Source organism: Barbus barbus, assembly GCF_936440315.1.
Source record: "Barbus barbus genome assembly, chromosome: 26".
Classification (NCBI taxonomy): Eukaryota; Metazoa; Chordata; class Actinopteri; order Cypriniformes; family Cyprinidae; genus Barbus; species Barbus barbus.
Window position 1 is genome coordinate 14,049,901 of NC_136754.1, and position 22,266 is coordinate 14,072,166.

Below are 22,266 nucleotides of genomic sequence, written 5' to 3' on the forward strand. Positions count from 1 at the left end.
TATCAAATCCCAGTGAGATAGACAACAGCACTGAGCTCTGCACTCATGTACAGTTAAACGTTGCGTAGCTGTGTGTACATTATTTCTTCCATTTTTGATTGTAGCTTTCTGCAGTTTTTGTAGGAGAAATGACATTCTGAGGCAGCTATTTCAGCATGTGAAAAGCAAACAAACACGCAGAGCTGAAGCTATTAGTGAGGACCAGTGATAATGATTTTCTAACTAAGCTTCATGATATTTACTCTACCCCTACACAACCCTCGCACACACTCACATGTTGACATTAGATCTAGAACATTAGTAGTATGTGGATTTTCGAGCATTTCAAATTGTGAGGCGAAATTCACTGTATTTTTATGTTAGCCTATATTTTAAAGACGTTTTCAAAAAAAGAGGCTCTCACAAACAAAGCTATATATGTAAAGACAAAAAGAAAGGGAATAAGCAAGCAAACAAACACACATAAAGAATACCTCATTAGTTGGTTTATTGGTTTTGGACACCTAGTTAACTGGGAGCAGAAAAAAAGTTTCAGTAGGTTAAATGTCAGTCAACCCTGTTATTGATCTTATTAATAGCTTTTTTTAAATTTATTTTTAAGTGATGCCTTAACTTGAAGGTAACTAAATAGATCTATATAATAATACAATATTACGTTAAAATTAAAATAAAGTAGAACTGTAGCCAAATCATACATCCGTTTAAATTAAAATTCAAAGTTACATTTCTTCCTAATTAAAATGTGTTGGTTATACAGATGAAACAGTAACATTCAGACAGAAGTGTTTCATATTTGGCGCTTTAATTGATGTAAATAAGCACGTAAAACATGACGCGCCGCCCACAAATGACATATTACACAAACATAGGGGTGTTATGAAATAAGCAGTACATTTCGTTTAATAAAACTGCATAATTCAAGTCTAAACATTATATCAAAAACTAAATAATTATTTCTGATTACATAATTTATAATATTATGCGTGTATATTATGTTTTTACCAGGCGTAGTTGCGTTAAGGTATTGATCTCCCCCCACGAAAGACGTGTAAGGGTCCGGAGCCCGCCGAATCCTCTTTGGCGCTTCTGTACCCTTTTCCTATGAGGCCGGTTGTACGCTAATCTGACAGCAACATAATGCTTACTTTCTGCTGTAAAATCAATTAAATTAGTCAAAACAATGTCGGAAGACGACTTAAAAGTACCGGAAGAGCTTTTCAAGGACGTGAAGTTCTATGTGGTGGGAGACATTGATCAGAAGGTACATTTAACAGTAATAGGCTATTCATTTAGCCTTTTGGCTAATACTGGATACTGACTGGTGTTAGCATGAAGGCTAACCCACAGCAACTCTCATAACATGGTGAAACCTAGAGGATATCTATGAGCAAATTGTATTTAATGTTATTCTTAAATAAAATAGGCTTTATTTATTCAGGTCTCCCCCTTTCGTATGTCTGGTGCCTTTATCTGCTGTTAGCCAAAGAACTGTCTTCAGTATGTTAGCCATTGTCAGTGACAACAATGCGACACTGCTCACGTTGTGCTCACCTTTGAGTTGTTTTAGCGATTTATTTGCGACTGTGTGGCTCATCCTGCCCCTTAAGTGTGTGTAAACAATCTTTGCCAACGGTAGCTTGTTTCTTAAATAGGAAGTGGAACAAATGAAATAACGTTAGCATATGTAGCCCTCCTTTCTGTTTATTATAGTGTATTTTGGCTACATTATGGACCTTTGCTCTTAGATTTCTTATTGGGATTTGTGTAGTTTTCATTGAGAATTAGATTACATTTTTGCATGATTTGTATATAGTTCCTGGTACATCAATTTAAGATCCAGCAGCAAACAGACAATGTTTTGTTTTAAAAATGGACTGTTATTTGACTGCTATGATAATGATCAATTCCTGACATTTGCTGATAGGTTGTGCAACTTCTGAAAGCTGGAAAAGGAAAAGAGGTGTCTTACAATGCCCTCGCCACCCATATTATAGCAGAAGATGGGGACAATCCAGAGGTCGGGGAATCCAGAGAGGTCTTTGACTTGCCTGTTGTGAAGGTAAACACACCTACTGGTTATACACGCATAATATTGAAAGGCAATAATTTAGACTGATCTCCTGATTGTATTAGATGTGATCACATACTGTTCCTAATGTGCTGCAATGTTGAACATTTACAATGCTTTCTGTTTCAGCCGAGTTGGGTGATCCTGTCTGTCAAATGTGGAGACCTGCTACCGTATCCTTCCATGATTAATGGGTTTGAAAGTCTGCAGTTGTGATGCTGTTTTTGTACATGACATGTCATGCATCAACTTAATGCAATTTTCCAACTGATGACTTGTTAAAGATGAATAGCATGCTGTTTAGATGTTTATTTATCTTGACTGGTAATCAATCAGAGTTACAGGATTTTCCCCAGAGTCAGGACAAGTGTTCTTTGGTGTTACAGCTTGTCTGCCACATGTAAGCTGCGCCTGCATATTCTGCCAATTCATTCAAATCTACACTGCCCTCCAAAAGTTTGGAAACACCCCTGGCAAAGTGTGGTTTTGGCTTCACCTTACAACAAGACAATGACCCCAAGCACAATTCCAAGCTGTGCAAATCCTATTTGGAGAGGAAACAGTCAGCTGGCATCATGTCTGTTATGGAATGGCCTCCCCAATCACCCGACCTCAACCCAATTGAGCTATTGTACTATGGGAGGAACTGGACTGTGATGTCTGTAAGAAGTGTCCAACCAGTGTGAATCAACTTTGGGCAATCAGTCAGGAGGCTTGGAGTAATATATCAAGTCAATGTTTGAATAAACTGACAGCTCGGATGCCCAGATTATGCAGAGCTGTAATAGCTGCTAATGATGGATATTTTGATGAATCGAAAATTTAAGTTTTTTCTATGTATAAACTGTTTTTGTAATAAAATGTTTTCGTAGTTTGTGTTGTCCCTTATCAGTGCAAAATTATCACAAATTAAAAAGGATTCATGCCAATATTGTCCAAAACCCCACTTTTCTAGGGCGTTTCCAAACTTTTGGAGGGCAGTGTATTGTCATCTGTCATTGTCAGGCAGCAGGATTGATTTTAGGATTTACCAGTCTTGCCATTTTTACAGTTGTCAGAGGATCGCAACACACTTTGGGCTTTTGTAACATTCTATGGAGGAGACTGTCAGCTCCACTTCAACAAGAAGTGCACACATCTGGTTGTGCCTGAACCAAAGGGGGTAAGCACACATGTTTTAATGCATATAATCAATGTTTACTAATGATAGTTAGATGTCAGTCAAGTTAGGCTGTTGTTTTTACAAATACTGAATGCATGGTGCACAATAAGGCATGGTACATCAATGCAAATTCTTATGCTCCACTCTCTCCAAAGTAAAGTGGGGGAGGTGTGTGTGAGATCCAGCGGCTCCGTTAAAGTTTACGACTAAAAGAGTGCCTTTAACAGCTGCTATCTGGAAGACTCAGTCTTGGTGTATGTCTGTGGGTTGTTTGCTATTGGATCAATTGAGGGATGGAACTGGATTGCTGGCTTTATTTTATTGGGTCTGTTTTTGAGGTCTGAGTGCTGTATTGAAAAAAGGGTCGGTTTTATAACCCACCGTCTTAACCGTGTAGGTTTTCAAAGCCTGCCTTTATAGGCTACTTTTAGTAACCAAACAAATGTAATTGGTTTTATCTAGTGAGCACGCAGAAACCTTTCTGATTTAACTCGTAATATTGAGAACAACCTTGTGTACGTCAACAAATATCATGAAAATATATAACCACTTCAGTGGATTCAGTTGTGGATTTATCAGCATGTATTAAAGGGTTAGTTCACCCAAAAATGAAAATTCTGCCATTAATTACTCGCCCTTATGTCGTTTCAAACCTGTGAGACCTTCGTTCATCTTCGGAACACAAATTAAGATATTTTTGATGGAATCTGAGAGCTCTCAGACCCTCCATAGACAGCACGGGTCCTTACCGTGTGTGTCTCACATGCTGTGAAAAGTGAAGCTGTGGGTGCTTTGATCGCCCCCTGGTGGCTGGCTGCAGTACATGTCATAAACTCCGCCCTCTCCATGTAAACGAATGGGACTGGAGTCCAAATAAAATAATTAATTACACGTCCATTATCCGAAATAATGTTTTGGTTGTTTAAGGTAGTTGTTATCACGCTGATATATGTTCAATTGTTCGTTTTTGTGATAAGTTTGATTTTAGCTAGTAATTTGATGCTATAAAAACGGGGCATGTCGTTATGGTTGATTGGGTCTGGGATCAAGGTCCAGAAACGTAGCAAGGAGATCGGTAAAATAATCCATGTGCCATCAGGGGTTCAGCTGTAATTTTAGCTATGAGAATACTTCTTGTATGCAAAGAAAACAAAAATAACGACTTTATTCAACAGTTCGTCTCCTCTACATAAGTGTAGCGCCATTTTGGAGAGCATCCGCTGGCCGGAAAACTGCATGCACTCTTCTGTGTTAGCCGCACCACATGGATAGGGCTGTTGCGATTCGTCGATTTAATAGTCGACTAGTCGATTTTTAAAAATCATTGACTTCATTTTGCTCGCGTCGACTAACCGGTAAAATACCAGAAGTGGTGCATTTCACGGACGAGAATCCATAAAACACATTATTAGACTATTTTCCAAGGCTGCATGATATATTAAACCCATTTAAAAATCATAATTAAGCATAATTGTGAATTCACAGACGCTATGATTTAATTAAATAATTATATGCGATGCAGTTCTAATACAGTATCTGCGCTTTAATTATTTACATTACGTCCATCACACGGTAGTTCTGCAGAAACTGATCATTTACACGTGGAACGACTCAAACTTATCTCTGCATGTTGTTGTGAGTTTGGGTTTATTATAACGTTCATCTGGGAACGCAATGTGCGCCATTTCATCAGATTGGTTAGGTAAATCATTTATAAATCTACACAAACACAGGAGAACACTTTGCGATTTCAAAATAAAAGCTCAACCCCTCACTCTGAGTTTACACGTTTTGAAGTCCACATATTAATTTAATTACAGTGGCTATAGCATTTCTGTCCTAAAGAAACGGCCAAATATTAAAGATTAAGTGGACATTTGAATGAAATGCTGCTTGATCAATATTGAACAAGGATTAGATCGCACAGTAATGTGTAAAAACAAACGTTAGGCCGTCGGCGCCTCCTGCAGGCCTTTATTGTAATGCGTAATGTACATTAGCTCTATTGATTGTAATACATTATGTATTTGAACAGTTTTGCTCAATAAAACCATAATTTATTGCTTTTGATACTTTATTTGAACTAATTATTACATCATTGCTTTTATATATGTATTTTAAGTAATTTTAAAAGCTATTGTTCACTTACAATTATTTTTATTAACAAAAAATATTGTAATTATAGGGCCCTATGAAATCCATTTTATTTCAAATTCAGTTTTTTCCATTTTCATTTTTCTATACTCTACATTTCTATACTTTTTTTTTTAATGGTTAAATTAAATTTTATTAATCAAAAAGCCTGTCTAATTAATTGAGTTTTACAGTTTTATCTGTACCAAATTCTGTTTTCCATTATTTTCTGCATCCCATTTTAATGGTTCCATTAAATTTTAATAATCAAAAGCATCTTCAATTAATTGATTTTATAGTAAAGTATTCTTTTTATTATTATTGTCTTTTTTTATATTATTATTTTTTTCAGAAATACTGCACATTTACATTTTTCACCTAAATAAATTCTGGTAAATAATATTTTTGGTAAATACTCCTTTAAAAAGTGTTTTTTTATTATAATTGTATTCGTAGTAGACTAGAACACATGGCTATGTTGTCATTCTTGCACTATAATACTGAACTTTGATTTCAGTGATTTGGACTATGAGATGGACACTTGCTTCTTGCACTCTATGTTGCACTTTACTTTTGCTTTAAAAAAGGATTTCATAGAAATATGGATTTCATTTGGTTCAATAAAATATTCTTCAGTAAAATTGTTGATTTTTTTGTGGAAAATTAAGCGTTAAGATTAATCGATTAAACGCTAAATTAGTCGATAGATTAATCGAAATAGAAATAGTCGTTAGTGGCAGCCCTACACATGGATACGTCGTCTTCGTGTATTTACTCTTTGATTTGAACGAAATGGCACATCCGGTATGCGGCTAACACAGAAGAGCGTAAGCAGTTTCCGTCCAGCGGATATTCTTCAAAATGGTGCTAGGGTGACGTGGAGGAGATGAATTTGAATAAAGTTTTTTTCTTTTTTTTTCTTTTGCACACAAAAAGTATTCTCGTAGCTTCGTAAAATTACGGTTGAACCCCTGATGTCACAGATTATTTTACAGATCTCCTTGCTACGTTTCTGGACCTTGAATCTTGTAAGGACCCTTGCTGTCTATGGAGGGTCTGAGAGCTCTCAGATTCCATCAAAAATATCTTAATTTGTGTTCCGAAGATAACCGGAGGTCTCACGGGTTTGAAGCGTCATAAGGGTGAGTAATCCATGACAGAATTTTCATTTTTGGGTGAACTATCCCTTTAATGTATCTGTCAAACACAAAATATTTTATCACTCTCATGCTGTAATGTAAGGCTTCAATTTTTCAGATAAAAATTGTTTGTGATTTAAATGATGATTATTATTATTATTATTAATAAAAACTCCAGGTTTGATTAATTTTTTTTTTTTGTAGGTCTGCACAATTTGGCCAAAAATGTTTTTATAGCTATAAGATTATATAATAATTGTAAAATTAAAATGGTATTAATATTAAGCAAAATGTGTACTTTTTAATGTTTCGCTGTAAAATAAAATTGAACATATAATAAAAAATACTATTTTTGTTTTACAGTATAACTATTGTATTTTTATTTTGGCAGAAAACAGCATGAAGCCCTTAAAGCTTCTCTTTTGACAACAGTCAATTTATAAGAGTTTCTCTTTAAAAGTTTGGAAAGATGGTTGGCGAATTTTGTATTCCCAAATGCACATTATAAGCAACCCAAACTTGCTGCACATGCAGAAATGATTTCATCTGGAGCAGCATTTTTCTGTAAACCACAATGTATATAATTTATTTAATTAAATTGCAACCTTTGAGATCTGATAATCGCACTGGGCAATATTGCAGTTTTTGTTTAGTGTTGTTTAGTTTTGATTAGTGTAATTTGTTTCTAACATGGGTTTTTCTTTCTTTTCCAGGCCAAGTATGAATGTGCTTTGCGGCATAGCAACATTAAAATAGTAACTCCGGAATGGATATTGGACTCTGTAAAAGAAAAGAACAGGAAGGATGAGACTCTGTATCACCCACGTCTTACAGTATACGAGGCACCAGAAGAGGAAGGCAGCGAGTATGAAAGGAGCTCACGTTCTGAAGGCAGCTACAGTGACAGACGCTCACCTCACAGCCGGCGGTCCAGCCCTACATCATCCCGCGATGCTTCCCCAGTAGGCAGGTGTAGTCGTTCACCCTCATCGAAACATGAGCGCAAATCAGAGTTGATGTTCGATGACTCTGATGACTCGTCCCCAGAGAAGGAGGACCGTAACCTGAACTGGACCCCAGCTGAGGTGCCACAGCCTGGTCCCGCGAAGCGTCGACTACAACCTGGCAAAGAAACCGGTTTGATCAATCTCTGTGCAAATGTCCCACCTGTACCTGGAGGCTTTGGGCCGCCAGATGCTCGGCTGGTTGGTGCAGGTGGAGGTGTGCCTCTAGGGGTGGAGAGATCCGATGTCATTGGTGGTTGGAATCCAGCTGCTAGGACTCTGAGGAACATTACTAACAACACAGACACGCAACAGGCCTCGCGACCCTCCAATGTGGCACATGTAAGAAGCTTGGTTTTGAATGTAGTAGTGTTGTCAAAAGTACCGACCTAGTTCTTTTGACAATACTAGAATGTAGTTTACATAGAAGTAGAAATTCTCCTCAATTTATCAGTTTATTACTTATCAATTAATTTATTAGGGCTGGTTCTATGGCTAGTTGTAATGTGTGACAATAGAGATGTGTTCACTTGTAGAAATCTGGTATGTGCTCTACTGTTCAAAATTTTGGGGTTGGTAACTTTTTTTTATATTTGAAATAGATTTTTGAAGTTTAATTTATTTGTTCAGAAATACAGTAAAAACAATATTGGGAAATATTATTATAGTTTAAAGTAACTTTTTTTCTGTATATTTTAAAATGTAGTTTATTCCTGTGATGGCAAAGTTTATTTATTTATTTTTCTTTTTAATTCTGTAATTTCAGATCCTCCAGAGTCTTTCAGCCTCCTCTAAAGGTGTGGTGGAGCACCTGGGAAATCAAGGCCAGCCTGGTGTTCCCAACCAGCTTCTGTTTAATTCAGTTAAGACCCAGCAGCAACTACCGCCTGAAGCACAGCAGCAGTTAATACAGCAGCAACAATCACATCAGCTACCACAACAGCAACAGCAGCACTCGCAACAGATGGCACAACAGCATCCTATGATGCTACCCCAGGTCATGCAGATGCACCAGCAGCAGCAACCGCAGCAGCAACCGCAGCAGCAGCCGCCGCAGCAAGGCTTTCCTCAAATGCCTCAGCAGTCCCATCAGTTCTTACAGCAGCAGATGCATCAACAGATGTATGCACAACAACAGCAGCAGCAACAACAACAACAACAACAGCAGCAGCAGCAGCAGCAGCAACAACAACAACAACATACATTCCCACAGCAACAAATGAGACCACAGCAGCTCCCAAGGCCACCCTTGCAGCAGCAACATGCATTGCAGCAACAGTTGCAGCAGTTACAACAGCAGCATAGGCTCCAGTTGCAGTTACAACAACAACAACAGCAGCAGCAGCAACAACAACAACAACAACAGCAGCAAAACCAGCAGCAGATGCACCAACAGCATTTGCAGCAGCAACAACATTTCTTACAACAGCAACTCCAACAGCAACAACACATGCAACAGCTGCAACAACAGCAGCAAATGCAACAGCAGCATCTGCAGAACCAGCAGTCTCTACAACATCAGAACCAGCAGTCTCTACAACATCAGAACCAGCAGTCTCTACAACATCAGAACCAGCAGGTTACTCCACATCAGACCCAGACCATGCTGCAAACTCCAGTGATGCCTGCACAGCTACACCAGCTGTTTGGGCACGAGCCTGGCCAAGACAGTAAGTGCAGTGGCTGTTGCTTTGCGATAACACACAGGAGCGCACAATAGAAATAGTTTGTCTTTGTTATTGAGATGTATGTGAAGTCTCACATTTTAGCTAACTGGAACAGTGATTTCTACTGAATGGATTGACAATATGGCAGGGGAATTTAATGTCATGCATTTTTTTTTCAGTCCCTGAGGAGGGATTCCTGGTTGGCTGTATCTTTGCAATTGCAGACTATCCAGAACAGATGGCTGATAAACAGTTACTGGCCACATGGAAAAGGGTAAGTGACTCCACCGCACCTCAGACAATACTGAATTAGTCACTCCAAAATATGTTTTTTTCCATACTTGTACTTTAAGACTAGAGCCTGACCGATATGTTTTTTTTTGAGGGGCCGATACTAGGGAGTAAAAAAAAGACCGATATCGATATGCTGGGTATATACTGTATTCTATATACAGTACCAGTCAAAAGTTTGGTCACACAAATGGGAAGGTCAAGTTCATTTTATTTTATTTTATTTTCTCTGTAGCGCCAGATCACAACAGAAGCCATTTAAAGTTACCTTTCCAATAGAACAGGTCTATACCTTGTTCTTTTATTAAACAAACTAAATAGCCTAACGTTATTTGTCTTATTTACAGGGCAGCATGTTATTTCTGTCTCTAACGTTACATTACATTTGCACGCTCTGTGTGCGCACAGCAGAGTTCCGCCCCGATGCACACGCGCACACACAAGTGAGCCCACTCCCACTAGTATTAGTAAATATTAAGCTGCAAAACGACTATTTAAATATGAATTTTGCCTGTCTCTGTGTTAATGTATGTCACAGACGCGCGGTTTTGTTTGCTACTCATACAGAAGCGTGCGTGAGGCTTGCAGTCATATTAACATCTGCCGCCTTACTAAATGAGGACGTAAATACAGAACATATCCAGAACTCTGAGTCACTTCATGAGCATTTGACCGTTTCATTTGAGTAAAACTATCCTCATATCATATACACACAGAAATGTAAAGGTATTCACGGCAACCCTTCAAAATAAAAGTTTCAATTGTAGACATTGTGGCAGAAATATATTACTGTTGTTCAGTAGAATGTACATAATAGCCTACTAAAATTATTAAAATCTTATTTTTAAGGAATAATCATACAATATGTCTTCAATGTTTTAATTGTAATATTGAATCCCCTTCATTTTCAAAAAAAAGAAAAGAAAAAAAGATTTGTCTAATTTTCATTAATTAAAAGATAAATTAAATTAATGTTTTTATGCCGAAAAAAAAAAAACGGAACACCGCCCCTGCCGCCCCAAAGCCATAAACCTAGGGGAAACACTGTAATGCATTAGTAAATGCTGACATTAACATTAACTAAATACCAGTCGATACCTAAGGGGTTAATCTCATCACCGTCAGTGAGCCAATAAACCTGCAGCACTAGGTGTGTTTGACTAGAAGTGACGCGGTGCTGATTGATCAGTGTTTGACATCCGTATCGCACAGTTTACGGATCTCTGTATCGCACAGTTTCGCTTACTTGACACAGACTGAAGCTCGCGTGACATTTCAGCGTCTGCCGTCTCACTAAATGAGGACATAAACACATGAACAACAGCTCTAGACCTGCTCTGAGAGTCACTTCATGAGCATTTCACCGTTTGATTTGAGTAAAACTTGCGTCATATCATATACACACAGAACTGTAAAGGTATTCCCGGAAACCTGTCAAAATAAAAGTTTGGTTTAACTCGGAAGACACTGCGGCAGAAATAAATTAATATTGTTCAGCAGAGTGTACATACTGCTACTACTAGGCTACTATTAAAATTATTAAAACTCTTATTTGTTTTAATTAATGATCACACAAAATTTCTTCCATGTTTTAATTTTAATGGTAACATTTTGTTTGCCAAAATAAATAAATAAAGTTTTATTTTCAATAATTTAAAAGAAATGAAATTAATGTTTTATACCTTCATGAAATTAAATGAAATTAATGTTTTATGCCTTCATTTTAAAACCAGATATAGAACACAGAATTTATGAGAAAAAAGGAAACATTTCATAAGGCTGTTTTAAGAATAAATTTGAATAAACTATGTAGTTTTTATGCATTCAAATAATTAGACATACTACAACATAGAATTTAATAACAATAAAACATATTGTGAAAGAAAATAAAACATCCACTTATGAAAGTGGATAAAGATTTTAAATTTCTTGAAGTCTTTAACAACCTAGAATAAATGAATAGAAATGATGATTCTGTCTGAGCTATGTGTTTTAAAACGAGCACGCACTAGTGTAAACTGAAAACTATTTGAGCTTTATTAAAATTATTTGCACTGATTTATTGTGTTGGCTATATTTTGTTCCTTTGTGCAGTGGCTCAGGAGATGAGTCTTTGAGTCTGTATACATGTCAACAAGCTGAAAAAAATAAAACCAAAGTTTTTTGAGATAATGTAATCTTGTTAAAACTTTTCATAAAATTGGTATCGAAAAAAGTATCGTTCAGGAACCGGTATCGAACTCAAGGTATCGATATCGAACATTTTTGAACGATACCCAGCCCTATTAATGAGCGTCAGTTTTCGGTTAGGAAAAATAATCAAAATGAACATCCCTAATCACATTATGAAATACTATTTTAGAATATCAGTAGAAAGGTACATCTTTGAAATTCACCTCTCACTTGAACATCCCTTTTTTCTGGCAGAATGCAAATAAGACATTGTTATTTTGCACACAGATCATTCAGGCAAATGGAGGGACTGTGGACTCTGCTCTCAGCCGTTGCACTCATTTACTTTGTGAGAGTCAAGCCAGCAATACCTATGTCCAGGTAAACATAAAAGCTTGTTTTGAAAAGAAGCATACATTATACATTATCCTTACCGTCTGTTTAAATGCATAGTGGTTTAATTGGTGGGAAAACGTCCTGAATGATATGTCTGCTTTTTTTAGGCTACTCTGAGTCACATTTACTAATGTTCTGTTATTAAACTGTTTTTCCTGTGCCAGGCTCTGAGAGAGGGAAAACGTTGTGTGACGGCTCACTGGCTTAACACTGTTCTCAAGAAGAAGAGGATGGTTCCCCCTCACAGGACCCTTCATCTTCCTTTCAGCTTTCCTCCAGAGGCCAAGCCCTGCTCGCAGCATGTAAGAGCCAGTCCTTTCTGTTCAGTGGCTGTAGTTCAACATCATATTATGTTAGGGCTGGGTAAAAAATATCAAAATTGTCAGCGTTCATTTGAACAGAATTAATTTTCATTAGAATAATCTTTTAATCTATACCTGCTTGTCATAGTATGAGTGGAAATTGTTATTATTGCTGTTGTTGAAATTAAATGAAAACTCTTAAAATATTATGATTATTTAAAATCAGGACATGATTTTTAATTAATCCTAATATTTTCTTCTTCTTTTTTTTTTTTAAATAATAAAAAATAACCTGATTTTAAAGAATCACATTATTTTAAATAATACTCAAGTATTATTGATAATTATAATACAATTTACATCCAAGACATAAATGTTCACACTTTTTAGTGTGTGAACTATAATTCTTGGTATTGAATTAATACAAACACTGAGTTAAATTTAATCTGGAAATTAGTGCCAATACCCAATCATGTGCTGTTATTCAGTTTATCATACAGTATATTTGAGGAATGTATACATGAATTTTAGTGTCATTACCTGATATTGTGGTTACTTTTTGTTGTAACAGATCATTTCTGTGACTGGATTCGTGGACAGTGATCGTGATGATTTGAAGCTCATGGCCTATCTAGCAGGAGCCCGATACACAGGCTATCTTTGTCGTAGCAACACTGTACTCATCTGTAAAGAGTAAGAACCAGTGCAGTCTCCAGTTGTTGCCATTTGTCAATTGGTTCACTTCTGGAGATTTTTTGACTTCCCTGTTTCTTTCTGTAGTAAATCTGAGTTTTTTCTCACTATGAGTTTTTTCTCACTATGACAGTTTATAGAAGTATAGTAAACTGTTGTTTTTATTTCAGTGGTTGATATCAGTACTTTTTTTTTTTTTTTTTAAACCATGCCTCTCCCAAGACAGTTTAATTTTGAATTCTCTTTTAGGGCTGTTATTAAAGTTTTTACTGTAATAATTGAGCAAATATATTAAAAACGACAAATCACATTAATTGTTTCAAATCTTTCTGAAAGCTCAGTCTTATTATTTATATATGCAATGCCCCCTTTTTCAATGGCATCAGACCGAGTGGGCTGAAATATGAGAAGGCAAAGGAGTGGAGGATCCCATGTGTGAACGCCCAGTGGCTGTGTGACATCCTACTGGGGTGCTTTGAAGGTCTGCAGCAGATCCAGCACAGCAGATACTCCCAGTTCAATTTACCTGAACCGCTGGCACCCAACCCTCATCTTGTGCACAACCTTCTGAGTAAGCTTTATTCCAAACAGCAATGTAATTTTGAGTTATTGCGATGCTATAGCTGCCAGATTTCCAAGCTATTGAAGAGGTAGAACATAACATGCTCTCATTTTTGTGGTCAGGTGCTTGGCGTATTCCTGTGAAGATCTCACCGGAGGCGTTGGCGGTGAGTGGGCTCTCACACACGGACACACTCTTGATTGCTTGCTCTCGTTTGTGATGCTTGAGCCTTGCAGTGGAAGTCCTCAGCGGATACACATGTAACAGCATGTCTGGGCAGAGGTGTATGTGTTGAGACTCACAGTCATCTTTTTTGTTGTCGCCTCACACAGAGCTTACGTCTGCAGCTGAAACAGAAACAGGCTGATGTCGGCTCGCAGCCGCCCAAGAGGCTCAAGTGAGTTCAAACAGTGAAATATTGTTGGAACTGTAGGTAGAGCTGTATGGTAGAATCCAGATTGTGCCGTTTCCAGATCCAGTTTTTCCCCAGAATTTTCTGTTGTATGTCTCAATGTCTCTATAATGTTCAAACTATTTTGACTGTGAGACTAATTATTATATGAACAAGTTCTTACTCTCAGCAACAGCCTGGCAGGAAAACTAAAATCTCCTGGAGGACATACAAGCACACCTTGCCATATTATACACACAGTAGCATAAAAAAGTGCATTATAAAACATTAAAGGTGCATGTGTGAGCTGAGTGTACAGGGCAAGCGCAATTACAGAAACCTGTTCTGCGCATGCTCTGGTGATGATGAAATTTGCTTCATGCATATACGCTATCTTATACCTACTTTAGGCTTAATAGGGGACAAAAAGGATAAAAAATACAAGATAAAAATAGTGTTATTATGTACAAAAAAAAATATGGAAAACTTTCCTGGGCAGAATGCTGAACAAATAACGCTCTCTCTTCTTTTGCAGGTTAGAAGAGTTGCCAACACCTACTAAAAAGCTTCCACCCGAGTCCACACCTTACGTGCTTTTCACAGGCTTCGAACCTCTGCAGGCACAGCAATACATAAAGGTAACTAAATGCATGCACACTTTTTGTAAACAGTGGAAAAAGTAATGACACTGACCTAGTTTTAAGAAGTACCATAAGATGTCTCTAGTCACATTGTGTCTAGCTGGCAGCTCTCAAGGCTGCTGCAAAGCTCTGAAAATGAACATGTTTGTAAAATGGTCATGAGCTCATTTCCTCTGAACTGTTCGAGAGCACTGAGAAATATATTGCTCCATTTAGATGCGCTTCAGTAAGTAACCCTCATGGTGTTCTGCTCGCCCTTCCCTGCATCCTTTTATCATCTCTCTTTCTCTCTCCTCCTTGGCTGCAGAAATTGTATGATCTTGGAGGGGAAGTGGCTGACAGCGCTCAGAAGTGCACTCATCTGGTTGCTAACAAAGTGACAAGAACTGTGAAGTTCCTCACTGCCGTATCTGTAGTCAAGCACATAGTCACTCCAGAATGGCTGGAGGAAAGCTGGAAAAGCCAGAAATTTGTGGGTGAGTCAGTGTGGAGTCTAATTTATGTTTCAATCGATTATTACTGATTTGTGGATGCTCTGAGGAGCCTTGCTTCATATTCCAGCAAGAAATGTTTTGTGATTAAAAAATTAAATATTAATGTTATGTAATGAAAAATGGATTGGAATATAGTTGGTTCTTGAGTTCACAAGCAGTTTCCATAGAAATGGACAAGCAATCTCAACCCACCTCCGACTTGGGTGTTAAGTCATTTCTATACCTATTAGGAATGTGCTGGTGTGGAAATTTTCATTGGTGCTGCCAATTTTTTGACACCAATGCCAAGCTCACACTTGTCACAAGAAGACCAACCTGTCACCCTGAAATATTTTAGGTTTGATTTAAAGTTTTTCTGACAGGTTTGAAATGATTTCGATCACTTGTCTAGGATGAGCACTGTCCCAATGAGCAAGAAAACAGCCGACAACATAGAATGAAATTGCCCAGAACACAAAAGATGAAGTGGGAATTATTTTGTTTCTCATCTTGTTTCCTTTCTGTGCAAATTGGTGTAAAAAATGTCTTTCTCCTTGTATTTTAAAAACTATTTCCCCCCCCCGAAAGGTATAAATTTGAAATAAGTCCTGTAGTGTATTTTCCATAAACTCTGATCTAGAATGTTACAACTAATTTACAACAAATGGGGCAAAATAGGGAATGATATGATCTGCTTCGAGTAATGTTTCTATCACACCAGTGGCTGTAATTTAAAGGGATATATCACCAAAAGATGATAGTGTGTCATTTACTCCATGTCGCTCCAAACCTGTATGACTTTCTTCTGTGGTACATTAAAGATATTTTGAGATTTTCTCCATAAATTTCTAAGGCATTGGTCACCAAAACTGTCTTGTTGCAGAAAATGCAGAAAAATGTTGGTAACATGTTGTGCAAGAGAAAGTTGTACAGGTTTGAAACAACATGAGATTAAGTATCCCTTTAGATACAGCTCTATTGTGCATCCATAATGCTAATTTGATTTGTTCCTCTTTGTGTTTGCAGATGAGCAGAGCTACATGCTGCGAGATGCAGAGGCAGAGGTGCTGTTCTGTTTCAGTCTGGAGGAGTCACTGAAGAGAGCTCATGCGGCTCCGCTCTTCAAGGTTAGGAGCTTTGGGATATTTAGAGTCCATCCACTCTATCACTTGTTTATGTGACTGTGCAGAGCATAGGTCAAACAACTATGTATTTCTGCACTGGCCTAATTGGATTTCACAAGGAAATGTGTTCAGTTGTCTCTTTCTTCTTTTACAGGGGAAGTATTTCTATATAACTCCAGGAATCTGTCCGAGCCTCAGCACAATGAAAGTTATAGTGGAGAGTGCCGGAGGGAAAGTGGTGTCCAAGCAGCCCTCCTACTGCAAGATCATGGAGCACAAGCAAAACAAGGTACCATATTCAGATCCCCAATACAGAGGCGTGTGGGGCTGTTGTATTGCTGAGGATGCTGAGTCAGACTCGACTCGCTTACTTAATGAACACCTATTTACCACCAGCACAGCTGTTCTTTGTGTTTTGTGCTCTTTTTGTTTTGTTTGGTGCTCTGAGTCACAATGTGAATTCAAAGTACCATTTAAAGGGAGTTATGCCATTAGATAAACAAGGATGCATTACTCTTTATTTTTTGCCATGATATGTAGGCTTCATAATATAAAACTGAATATACACTGTAGTTCAAATGTTGGAGGCAATAAAATTTTGCTTTTGAAAAAGTAATACTTTTCTGCAAGGACACAATAAATTGATCAAAAGTGAGTTAAACCCATTACTAATTACAGAATTACATAGTGACAATAAATACATAATTACATAGTTATAGTAGATTTCTAGTTCAAATAAATGCTGTTTTTTGAGTTTTCTGTTCATCAAAGAATCCTGTAAAAATATTAAGCAGCACAACTGCTGGTCAGTAACAATGCAAGCTGATGGCATTTAAGCAATCAAGAATCATATTGACGTCATTAATAATAAATGCACTAGTGGCCAAACAATGCTTTAGCATAAAGGCTGCCATAAAAAAAAAAAAAAATAGTACAATACATAATATAAACATGTGCACAAAATAAAAGTAATTAAAAAAAAGTATTTGTAGTTAATTATTTTATTTGGCAAGGGCACATTATATTTGTAATGTTATAAAAAAAAAGTTATATTGTAAGAAAATATTCATCAAAGAATACTGAAAAATAAGTATCACATTTTCCACAGAAATATTAAGCAGCACAACTGCTATCAACATCATTGATAATAACAAATGTTCCTTGAGCGCAAATCATTATTTGAAATTAATTCATTTGAAATTAATTTAATTAAAATTGTAATAATATTTTAGAACATTATTTGTACTGTTTTTGGTGCACAAAAGAGACTTCTTTCAAAAACATTTAAAAAATGTACCAACTTCAGACTTTTGAATGGTAGTTTATAATTAATAGATGATTAATGAGACAAATAATTTGTCATTAACTGTGGCCTGAGCACGCTTTGAGGTGCATGTAAGAGCTGATTTAAGATGATAACAGTATGTTCTGTAGGTGTCTGTCTGTGTAATAATAACTGACACTTTTGTGTCATTCATGTTTGCTTTAGAATTTACCGGAGATCATTTTAATAACCTGTGAAAATGACTCCCATCTGTGTCGAGAGTACTTCCTGAAGAACATCGGTAAGAGAGCATATCATTCAGGCCCAGTTCCCCATCTCATTTACATTTCTCACTGTATAATAGAAATATGTACACATTTCAATCAGTCGAGCACAATCTAATGATTTTTTTGATGTCTTTATTTCAGATGTTTACACTGCTGAGCTCATATTGACGGGGGTGTTGACTCAGACCTTGGATTATGAATCATATCCTTTTAAAATGAATGCAAGATTTAACAGACACACGAAACAATCACTTTTGAATGATTTCTGAATTGACATCTGAGTGAATTGAAGCAAGAACTGTTTTGTGTAATTAAGCTTTAAGCTTGTCGTTACTGTTCATATGACAGCATGTTGTTACACATTTTCAGCTTTTTTGTAATAAATTTGAATGTATTTATTGATTTATAAATGTATGGTTTATTATGCTCCTTAACAATCTCACATATAAATTCACATGATGTCCTTGTAAGGACTGCTGGTGCCCTGTTCTGGATCAACGCTAAAGGTTACTTATTAAATTTTAGTGTACAGTCGTTATATTTCAATGTTTGTATTTTATTACTTGATTTAATAAATAATTTGTTACCAGTTTTGTAAACAAAGTAACAGTGAATCTAAATAAATTACTGTTATTTCTAATGGTTGTTTTAAATGAAGGCAAAGCTATGTTTTTACTGTAAATGTTTGCCCCTTTTATGGTTTTGGAATAAAATCTGAATCTGTCAGTATATCTGTCTGATTTGATTCTTGATCTGGACATACTGAGTAGTATTTATAATTGTCAGGTCTAGAAGAAATAATGATTTCCTAAATGACAGAGCTTTTATGCACTAAAATGGTTTTTAAAAACAAAAATACAACCACTTTTGGCAGGTCGCAAAACGTATTTACACAATGACTCCCAATCATGTCGTCTCACCGATGCTTTTGGGAGTACACAGGGTACTCTGTTCTCATTGAGGCATTCTTCTCTTAAAAGCATTATTCCTGATAGACAAAATTCAATTAAATGCTAATGAAGTGTTAGAGTACTTACCGGTGGAAGGCAATTGTGTGCTGTCAGACAGTTCGCCTGGGGTGATCCCATGGCTCCTGAGCTGGGTTGTGGAGTGGAGCTGGCAGTAATGCCCTCTAAAATGGGATAAATTAAAACTTACCCAGCCAAGGTCATGTGCCAGAAATGCAACAGGGGAAACAATAGGTGGTTCGCTCAGAGCTTGAGATCACCCACTCTGGTGTGGAAATATTGATCGATACATCTGCGCTAAGAGTGTCTTCACAATGCTTTTAGTCTTAACATCAGGGAATGCTTACAACTGTGTAACTGTACTACATAGCTTAATACATGAATCCATTGAGGTGGATTCATACAAAAACCTTGAATCTATTCTTGTGTGTCCAGCTTTTTTACTCAACACATGCATCGTTCATGGTTCTGTGGCTACAAAATGTGTTTTTAATCTTTGGTTATCTGGATATGTTACAGTAAATAAGCTCTAGCAGAAGATTGAGAAGCATAAATGTAATTTTCCTTTTTTTAGAGGCACAATAAATAGGATTATAAGCAAACGGCAGTAGCTTGAATAGCTATTGCAGCCGCCTTAATTTCCTATCCAATTGGCACTCTCGTTAATTGCGATGAATTAAAAATGCAAATTAGTGACCAGATCTTTGATTAACTTACACAAGTTCCTTGTTGGTTTGTTAATGTCCTCAAAGATTTATGATGTTGATGCTCTTGTACCATAAAACATCAGGAGACACAATAATTAATCTTAAATGCTAAAAGGACTTGCGCTTTAATTACTCTTGTTCTCCTCCTCTCTATAGCATTGTAGCATTTGGACTCCTCACTTCTTAATGGTAAATGTATTATAATATACAAATTACATGCTAATTAAATGGTGCAAAGCTTAGGGATTCAGTCATTCTAAAATTTGCATATGAACTAATTATCTTTCATTAAAGCTGGCTAATTACAAATTTGAGGAGGACCTGGAATGGAAAAAAGCAGCGTTCCTTTGTCCGGAGAGTGTTTTCATCTCTAATTAGACGTTGGATTGTTTATCCCTATACATTTGGAAAAACAGATCAAATCTGAAAATGAGTTTTTATAAATGATTATTATTATTTATTAAAATAGCCCATGAGTGAATACCATGGTGCTTAGTATGTGAATGACAACAATAAAACTGGCATTTTAAGCGGACGATTAACTGCACCATGTGTCTGAACAGGTACGCTAAATTAATTCTTTAAGACGAATCGAACTTGGCATTAAAAGTAATGCATATCTAAGCGCGGAGGAGAAGTCCAAATTAATAGATGTGCCAATCATTTGTCTCAGAGGACTTTTGCTGTCCACATAATAGATATGACTCTTACATCAATCAGGTATTAATTGCTTTCATGTCTCATATAATGAAATGACTGCTAAGGGGCATAGGCACAGTTCTAAAATGGCTTTTGGAACCCATTTTTAAAGACTTTTGTTTAAGATCCCCACTTCAGTTTATCTGATATCTCAATATAGCCTTTCTTAAATTGTTACTTAAAGGTCTGGAACAGCAATGGGCTACTCTGGCAGCATCACGTCCAAAATATATTATAGTAAGGCATATTATTAAAAGGGGTAAAAAAACTATTGTCAGATGCTGGGTTTTTTACGGGTCAGTAGTAGCCAATTTTTTTTTTTTTACTGATTCAATATTTTTTTCCACTACAAAGTCCACATCAAAGCAAAAAAAAAAAAAAATTACAACGAATTCGATATCAACATTTAATAAATATTAAAAGATTCTTCCAACACAATACAGCACGTCTTTTCACTGAAGAGTCCTGCAAGTCAGTGCTGCCCTCTGCAGTTGAATATTGAAGTGATAGAAACTGGAAGTGCTGTCAGTTTTCAAATGATTTAATCAGCCCTTGAAACAGGCTAAACTGATTTATGTTTGCTAGAGAGACGGGTGTGATGTTTTTACATTTGCTTTGAATTCTGTTTTGTATCCTCGTTTTAAAATATGTATTTGTCAGACATTTTGGTGGTGGATGAGGAAATCCCCCCCCTTCCACGTAAAGCGCTTTGAGTACCCAGAAAAGCGCTATATAAATGTAACGGATTATTTCACACATTCACATACACAGCATTTAAATAAAAACACGAAAAAAATAAAATGACAGTACACTGGAAGCCCTTTATTTGATAAACATCTCTGGCAAGCATTTTCTTCCAAACAATTTTTGTACAATTTATACAGCATTACAAAATCACAGGTAATATTTACAGCATTTACCTTTGCACTTATCCATGGTTAAATATCTGAAAAGCATGCATAGGAGTTACATTTGGCATTTTAAAGCATTATTTTGTATAGCCAATATTTTTGAGAATAATATTTAGCATGTAAATCACTATATTGTTTGGCATTTGACATGAGCTATTTGAAGGAGTACAAGAATGAAGTAAATCACAAAGCTAGAGCTACAGAACCACTTGCACTACTGTATATACATCTTTGTTTTTAAATGAAAAACAAAACTTTGGTTTTATGGCAAAACACTAGAAACTGCCTATTGTTAAAACTGGCAGTGCGCTGGAGGCAAAAAAAAACAACAATATAGATTAAATTTGGTTAAATCCCTTTCAAACTGTCAAATCAATCACCACAAACCTGTTAACCCATTTCTGATAGATAGGCTATAGAGTGGGCTCCAAAAGTCTGAAACATCTGGTAAAACGGCATTTTTAAAGTGCCCCTATGTAACACAGCCGTCATGCCGTATGTAACACAGCTCTAAGTGAATGAAAACATCCTGCAAAGTTTTAAATCTGAAAGTGCACCGTTTATAAAGTTATTGTCTCTCAAAAGAAAGAGTCGACTCTGACTCATTGAAACGTTTTTAAAACGAATCCCAAGCAGTTTCATGTTGACGTCAACATGAAACATCAGCATATTGCCCGCTCAGTTGTTGCGCGCACAGACCTGGGAAAACTTGATTTTTGCGTTGGTCTGAATGAAAATGCAAATTCATTCTTTGCCACTAGGTGCCGCTTTTGGAGCGGTAAAATCTCACAAACACTGTTTAAATGAAATCGACCAATCACCGCAGATTAGCGTCACGCAAAGGAGGGGTTTGGAAAAATAAATCGTCGAACGAATCGTTTGGGAGTCCTTGAACAAATAAGGTTAAAATAAAATGCATATTATAAGAAAATTAAAGTGTTTTTTTTTTACCTTGCATGCATGTCAACCAAATATGAACCTTTCATAATCCATAATAGGGGCACTTTAATATTTATTACAAAATGTTTTACATAAAATGATAAGTATAATGATTAAAGTTTGTGTGAAACCTGATAATCATGTTCTCCAGCATGATTTGAGATGATCCATAGAGCACCTTGTGCTTCAACAGACGCATGAACATCTGATAATGTGTACAAAGTTACAAATTTGCTTTGTTGACCCAGTCATTTGCTTCTAATGACCTAGAAC

At 36.6% G+C, this 22,266-nt stretch overlaps 1 protein-coding gene across 1 annotated transcript; it reads left to right on the forward strand.

Moving 5' to 3' along the window:
• The first annotated feature begins 839 nt into the window (after positions 1–839).
• Positions 840–18,526, forward strand: LOC306845620 (PAX-interacting protein 1-like). The gene is made up of 21 exons (XM_079378525.1): positions 840–1,261; positions 1,925–2,059; positions 2,198–2,241; positions 2,405–2,468; positions 3,120–3,230; positions 7,216–7,848; positions 8,273–9,176; positions 9,353–9,447; positions 11,925–12,017; positions 12,197–12,334; positions 12,906–13,027; positions 13,414–13,598; positions 13,712–13,755; positions 13,922–13,986; positions 14,516–14,618; positions 14,929–15,097; positions 16,121–16,221; positions 16,373–16,507; positions 17,708–17,783; positions 17,911–17,971; positions 18,213–18,526. The coding sequence occupies exons 1-21, from the start codon at positions 1,181–1,183 to the stop codon at positions 18,226–18,228; spliced, it is 3,375 nt and encodes a 1,124-aa protein (XP_079234651.1). The 5' UTR covers positions 840–1,180; the 3' UTR covers positions 18,229–18,526.
• Positions 18,527–22,266: the final 3,740 nt, after the last annotated feature.

What these genes read in the sequence shown, in the direction of transcription:
- LOC306845620 (XM_079378525.1), top strand. Translation starts at nt 1,181, where the DNA reads ATGTCGGAAGACGACTTAAAAGTACCGGAAGAGCTTTTCAAGGACGTG. An exon ending in GACCCTCCAATGTGGCACAT is followed by an intron (nt 7,849 to 8,272) that starts GTAAGAAGCTTG and finishes CTGTAATTTCAG; the next exon opens with ATCCTCCAGAGTCTTTCAGC. An exon ending in CCAAGCCCTGCTCGCAGCAT is followed by an intron (nt 12,335 to 12,905) that starts GTAAGAGCCAGT and finishes TTGTTGTAACAG; the next exon opens with ATCATTTCTGTGACTGGATT.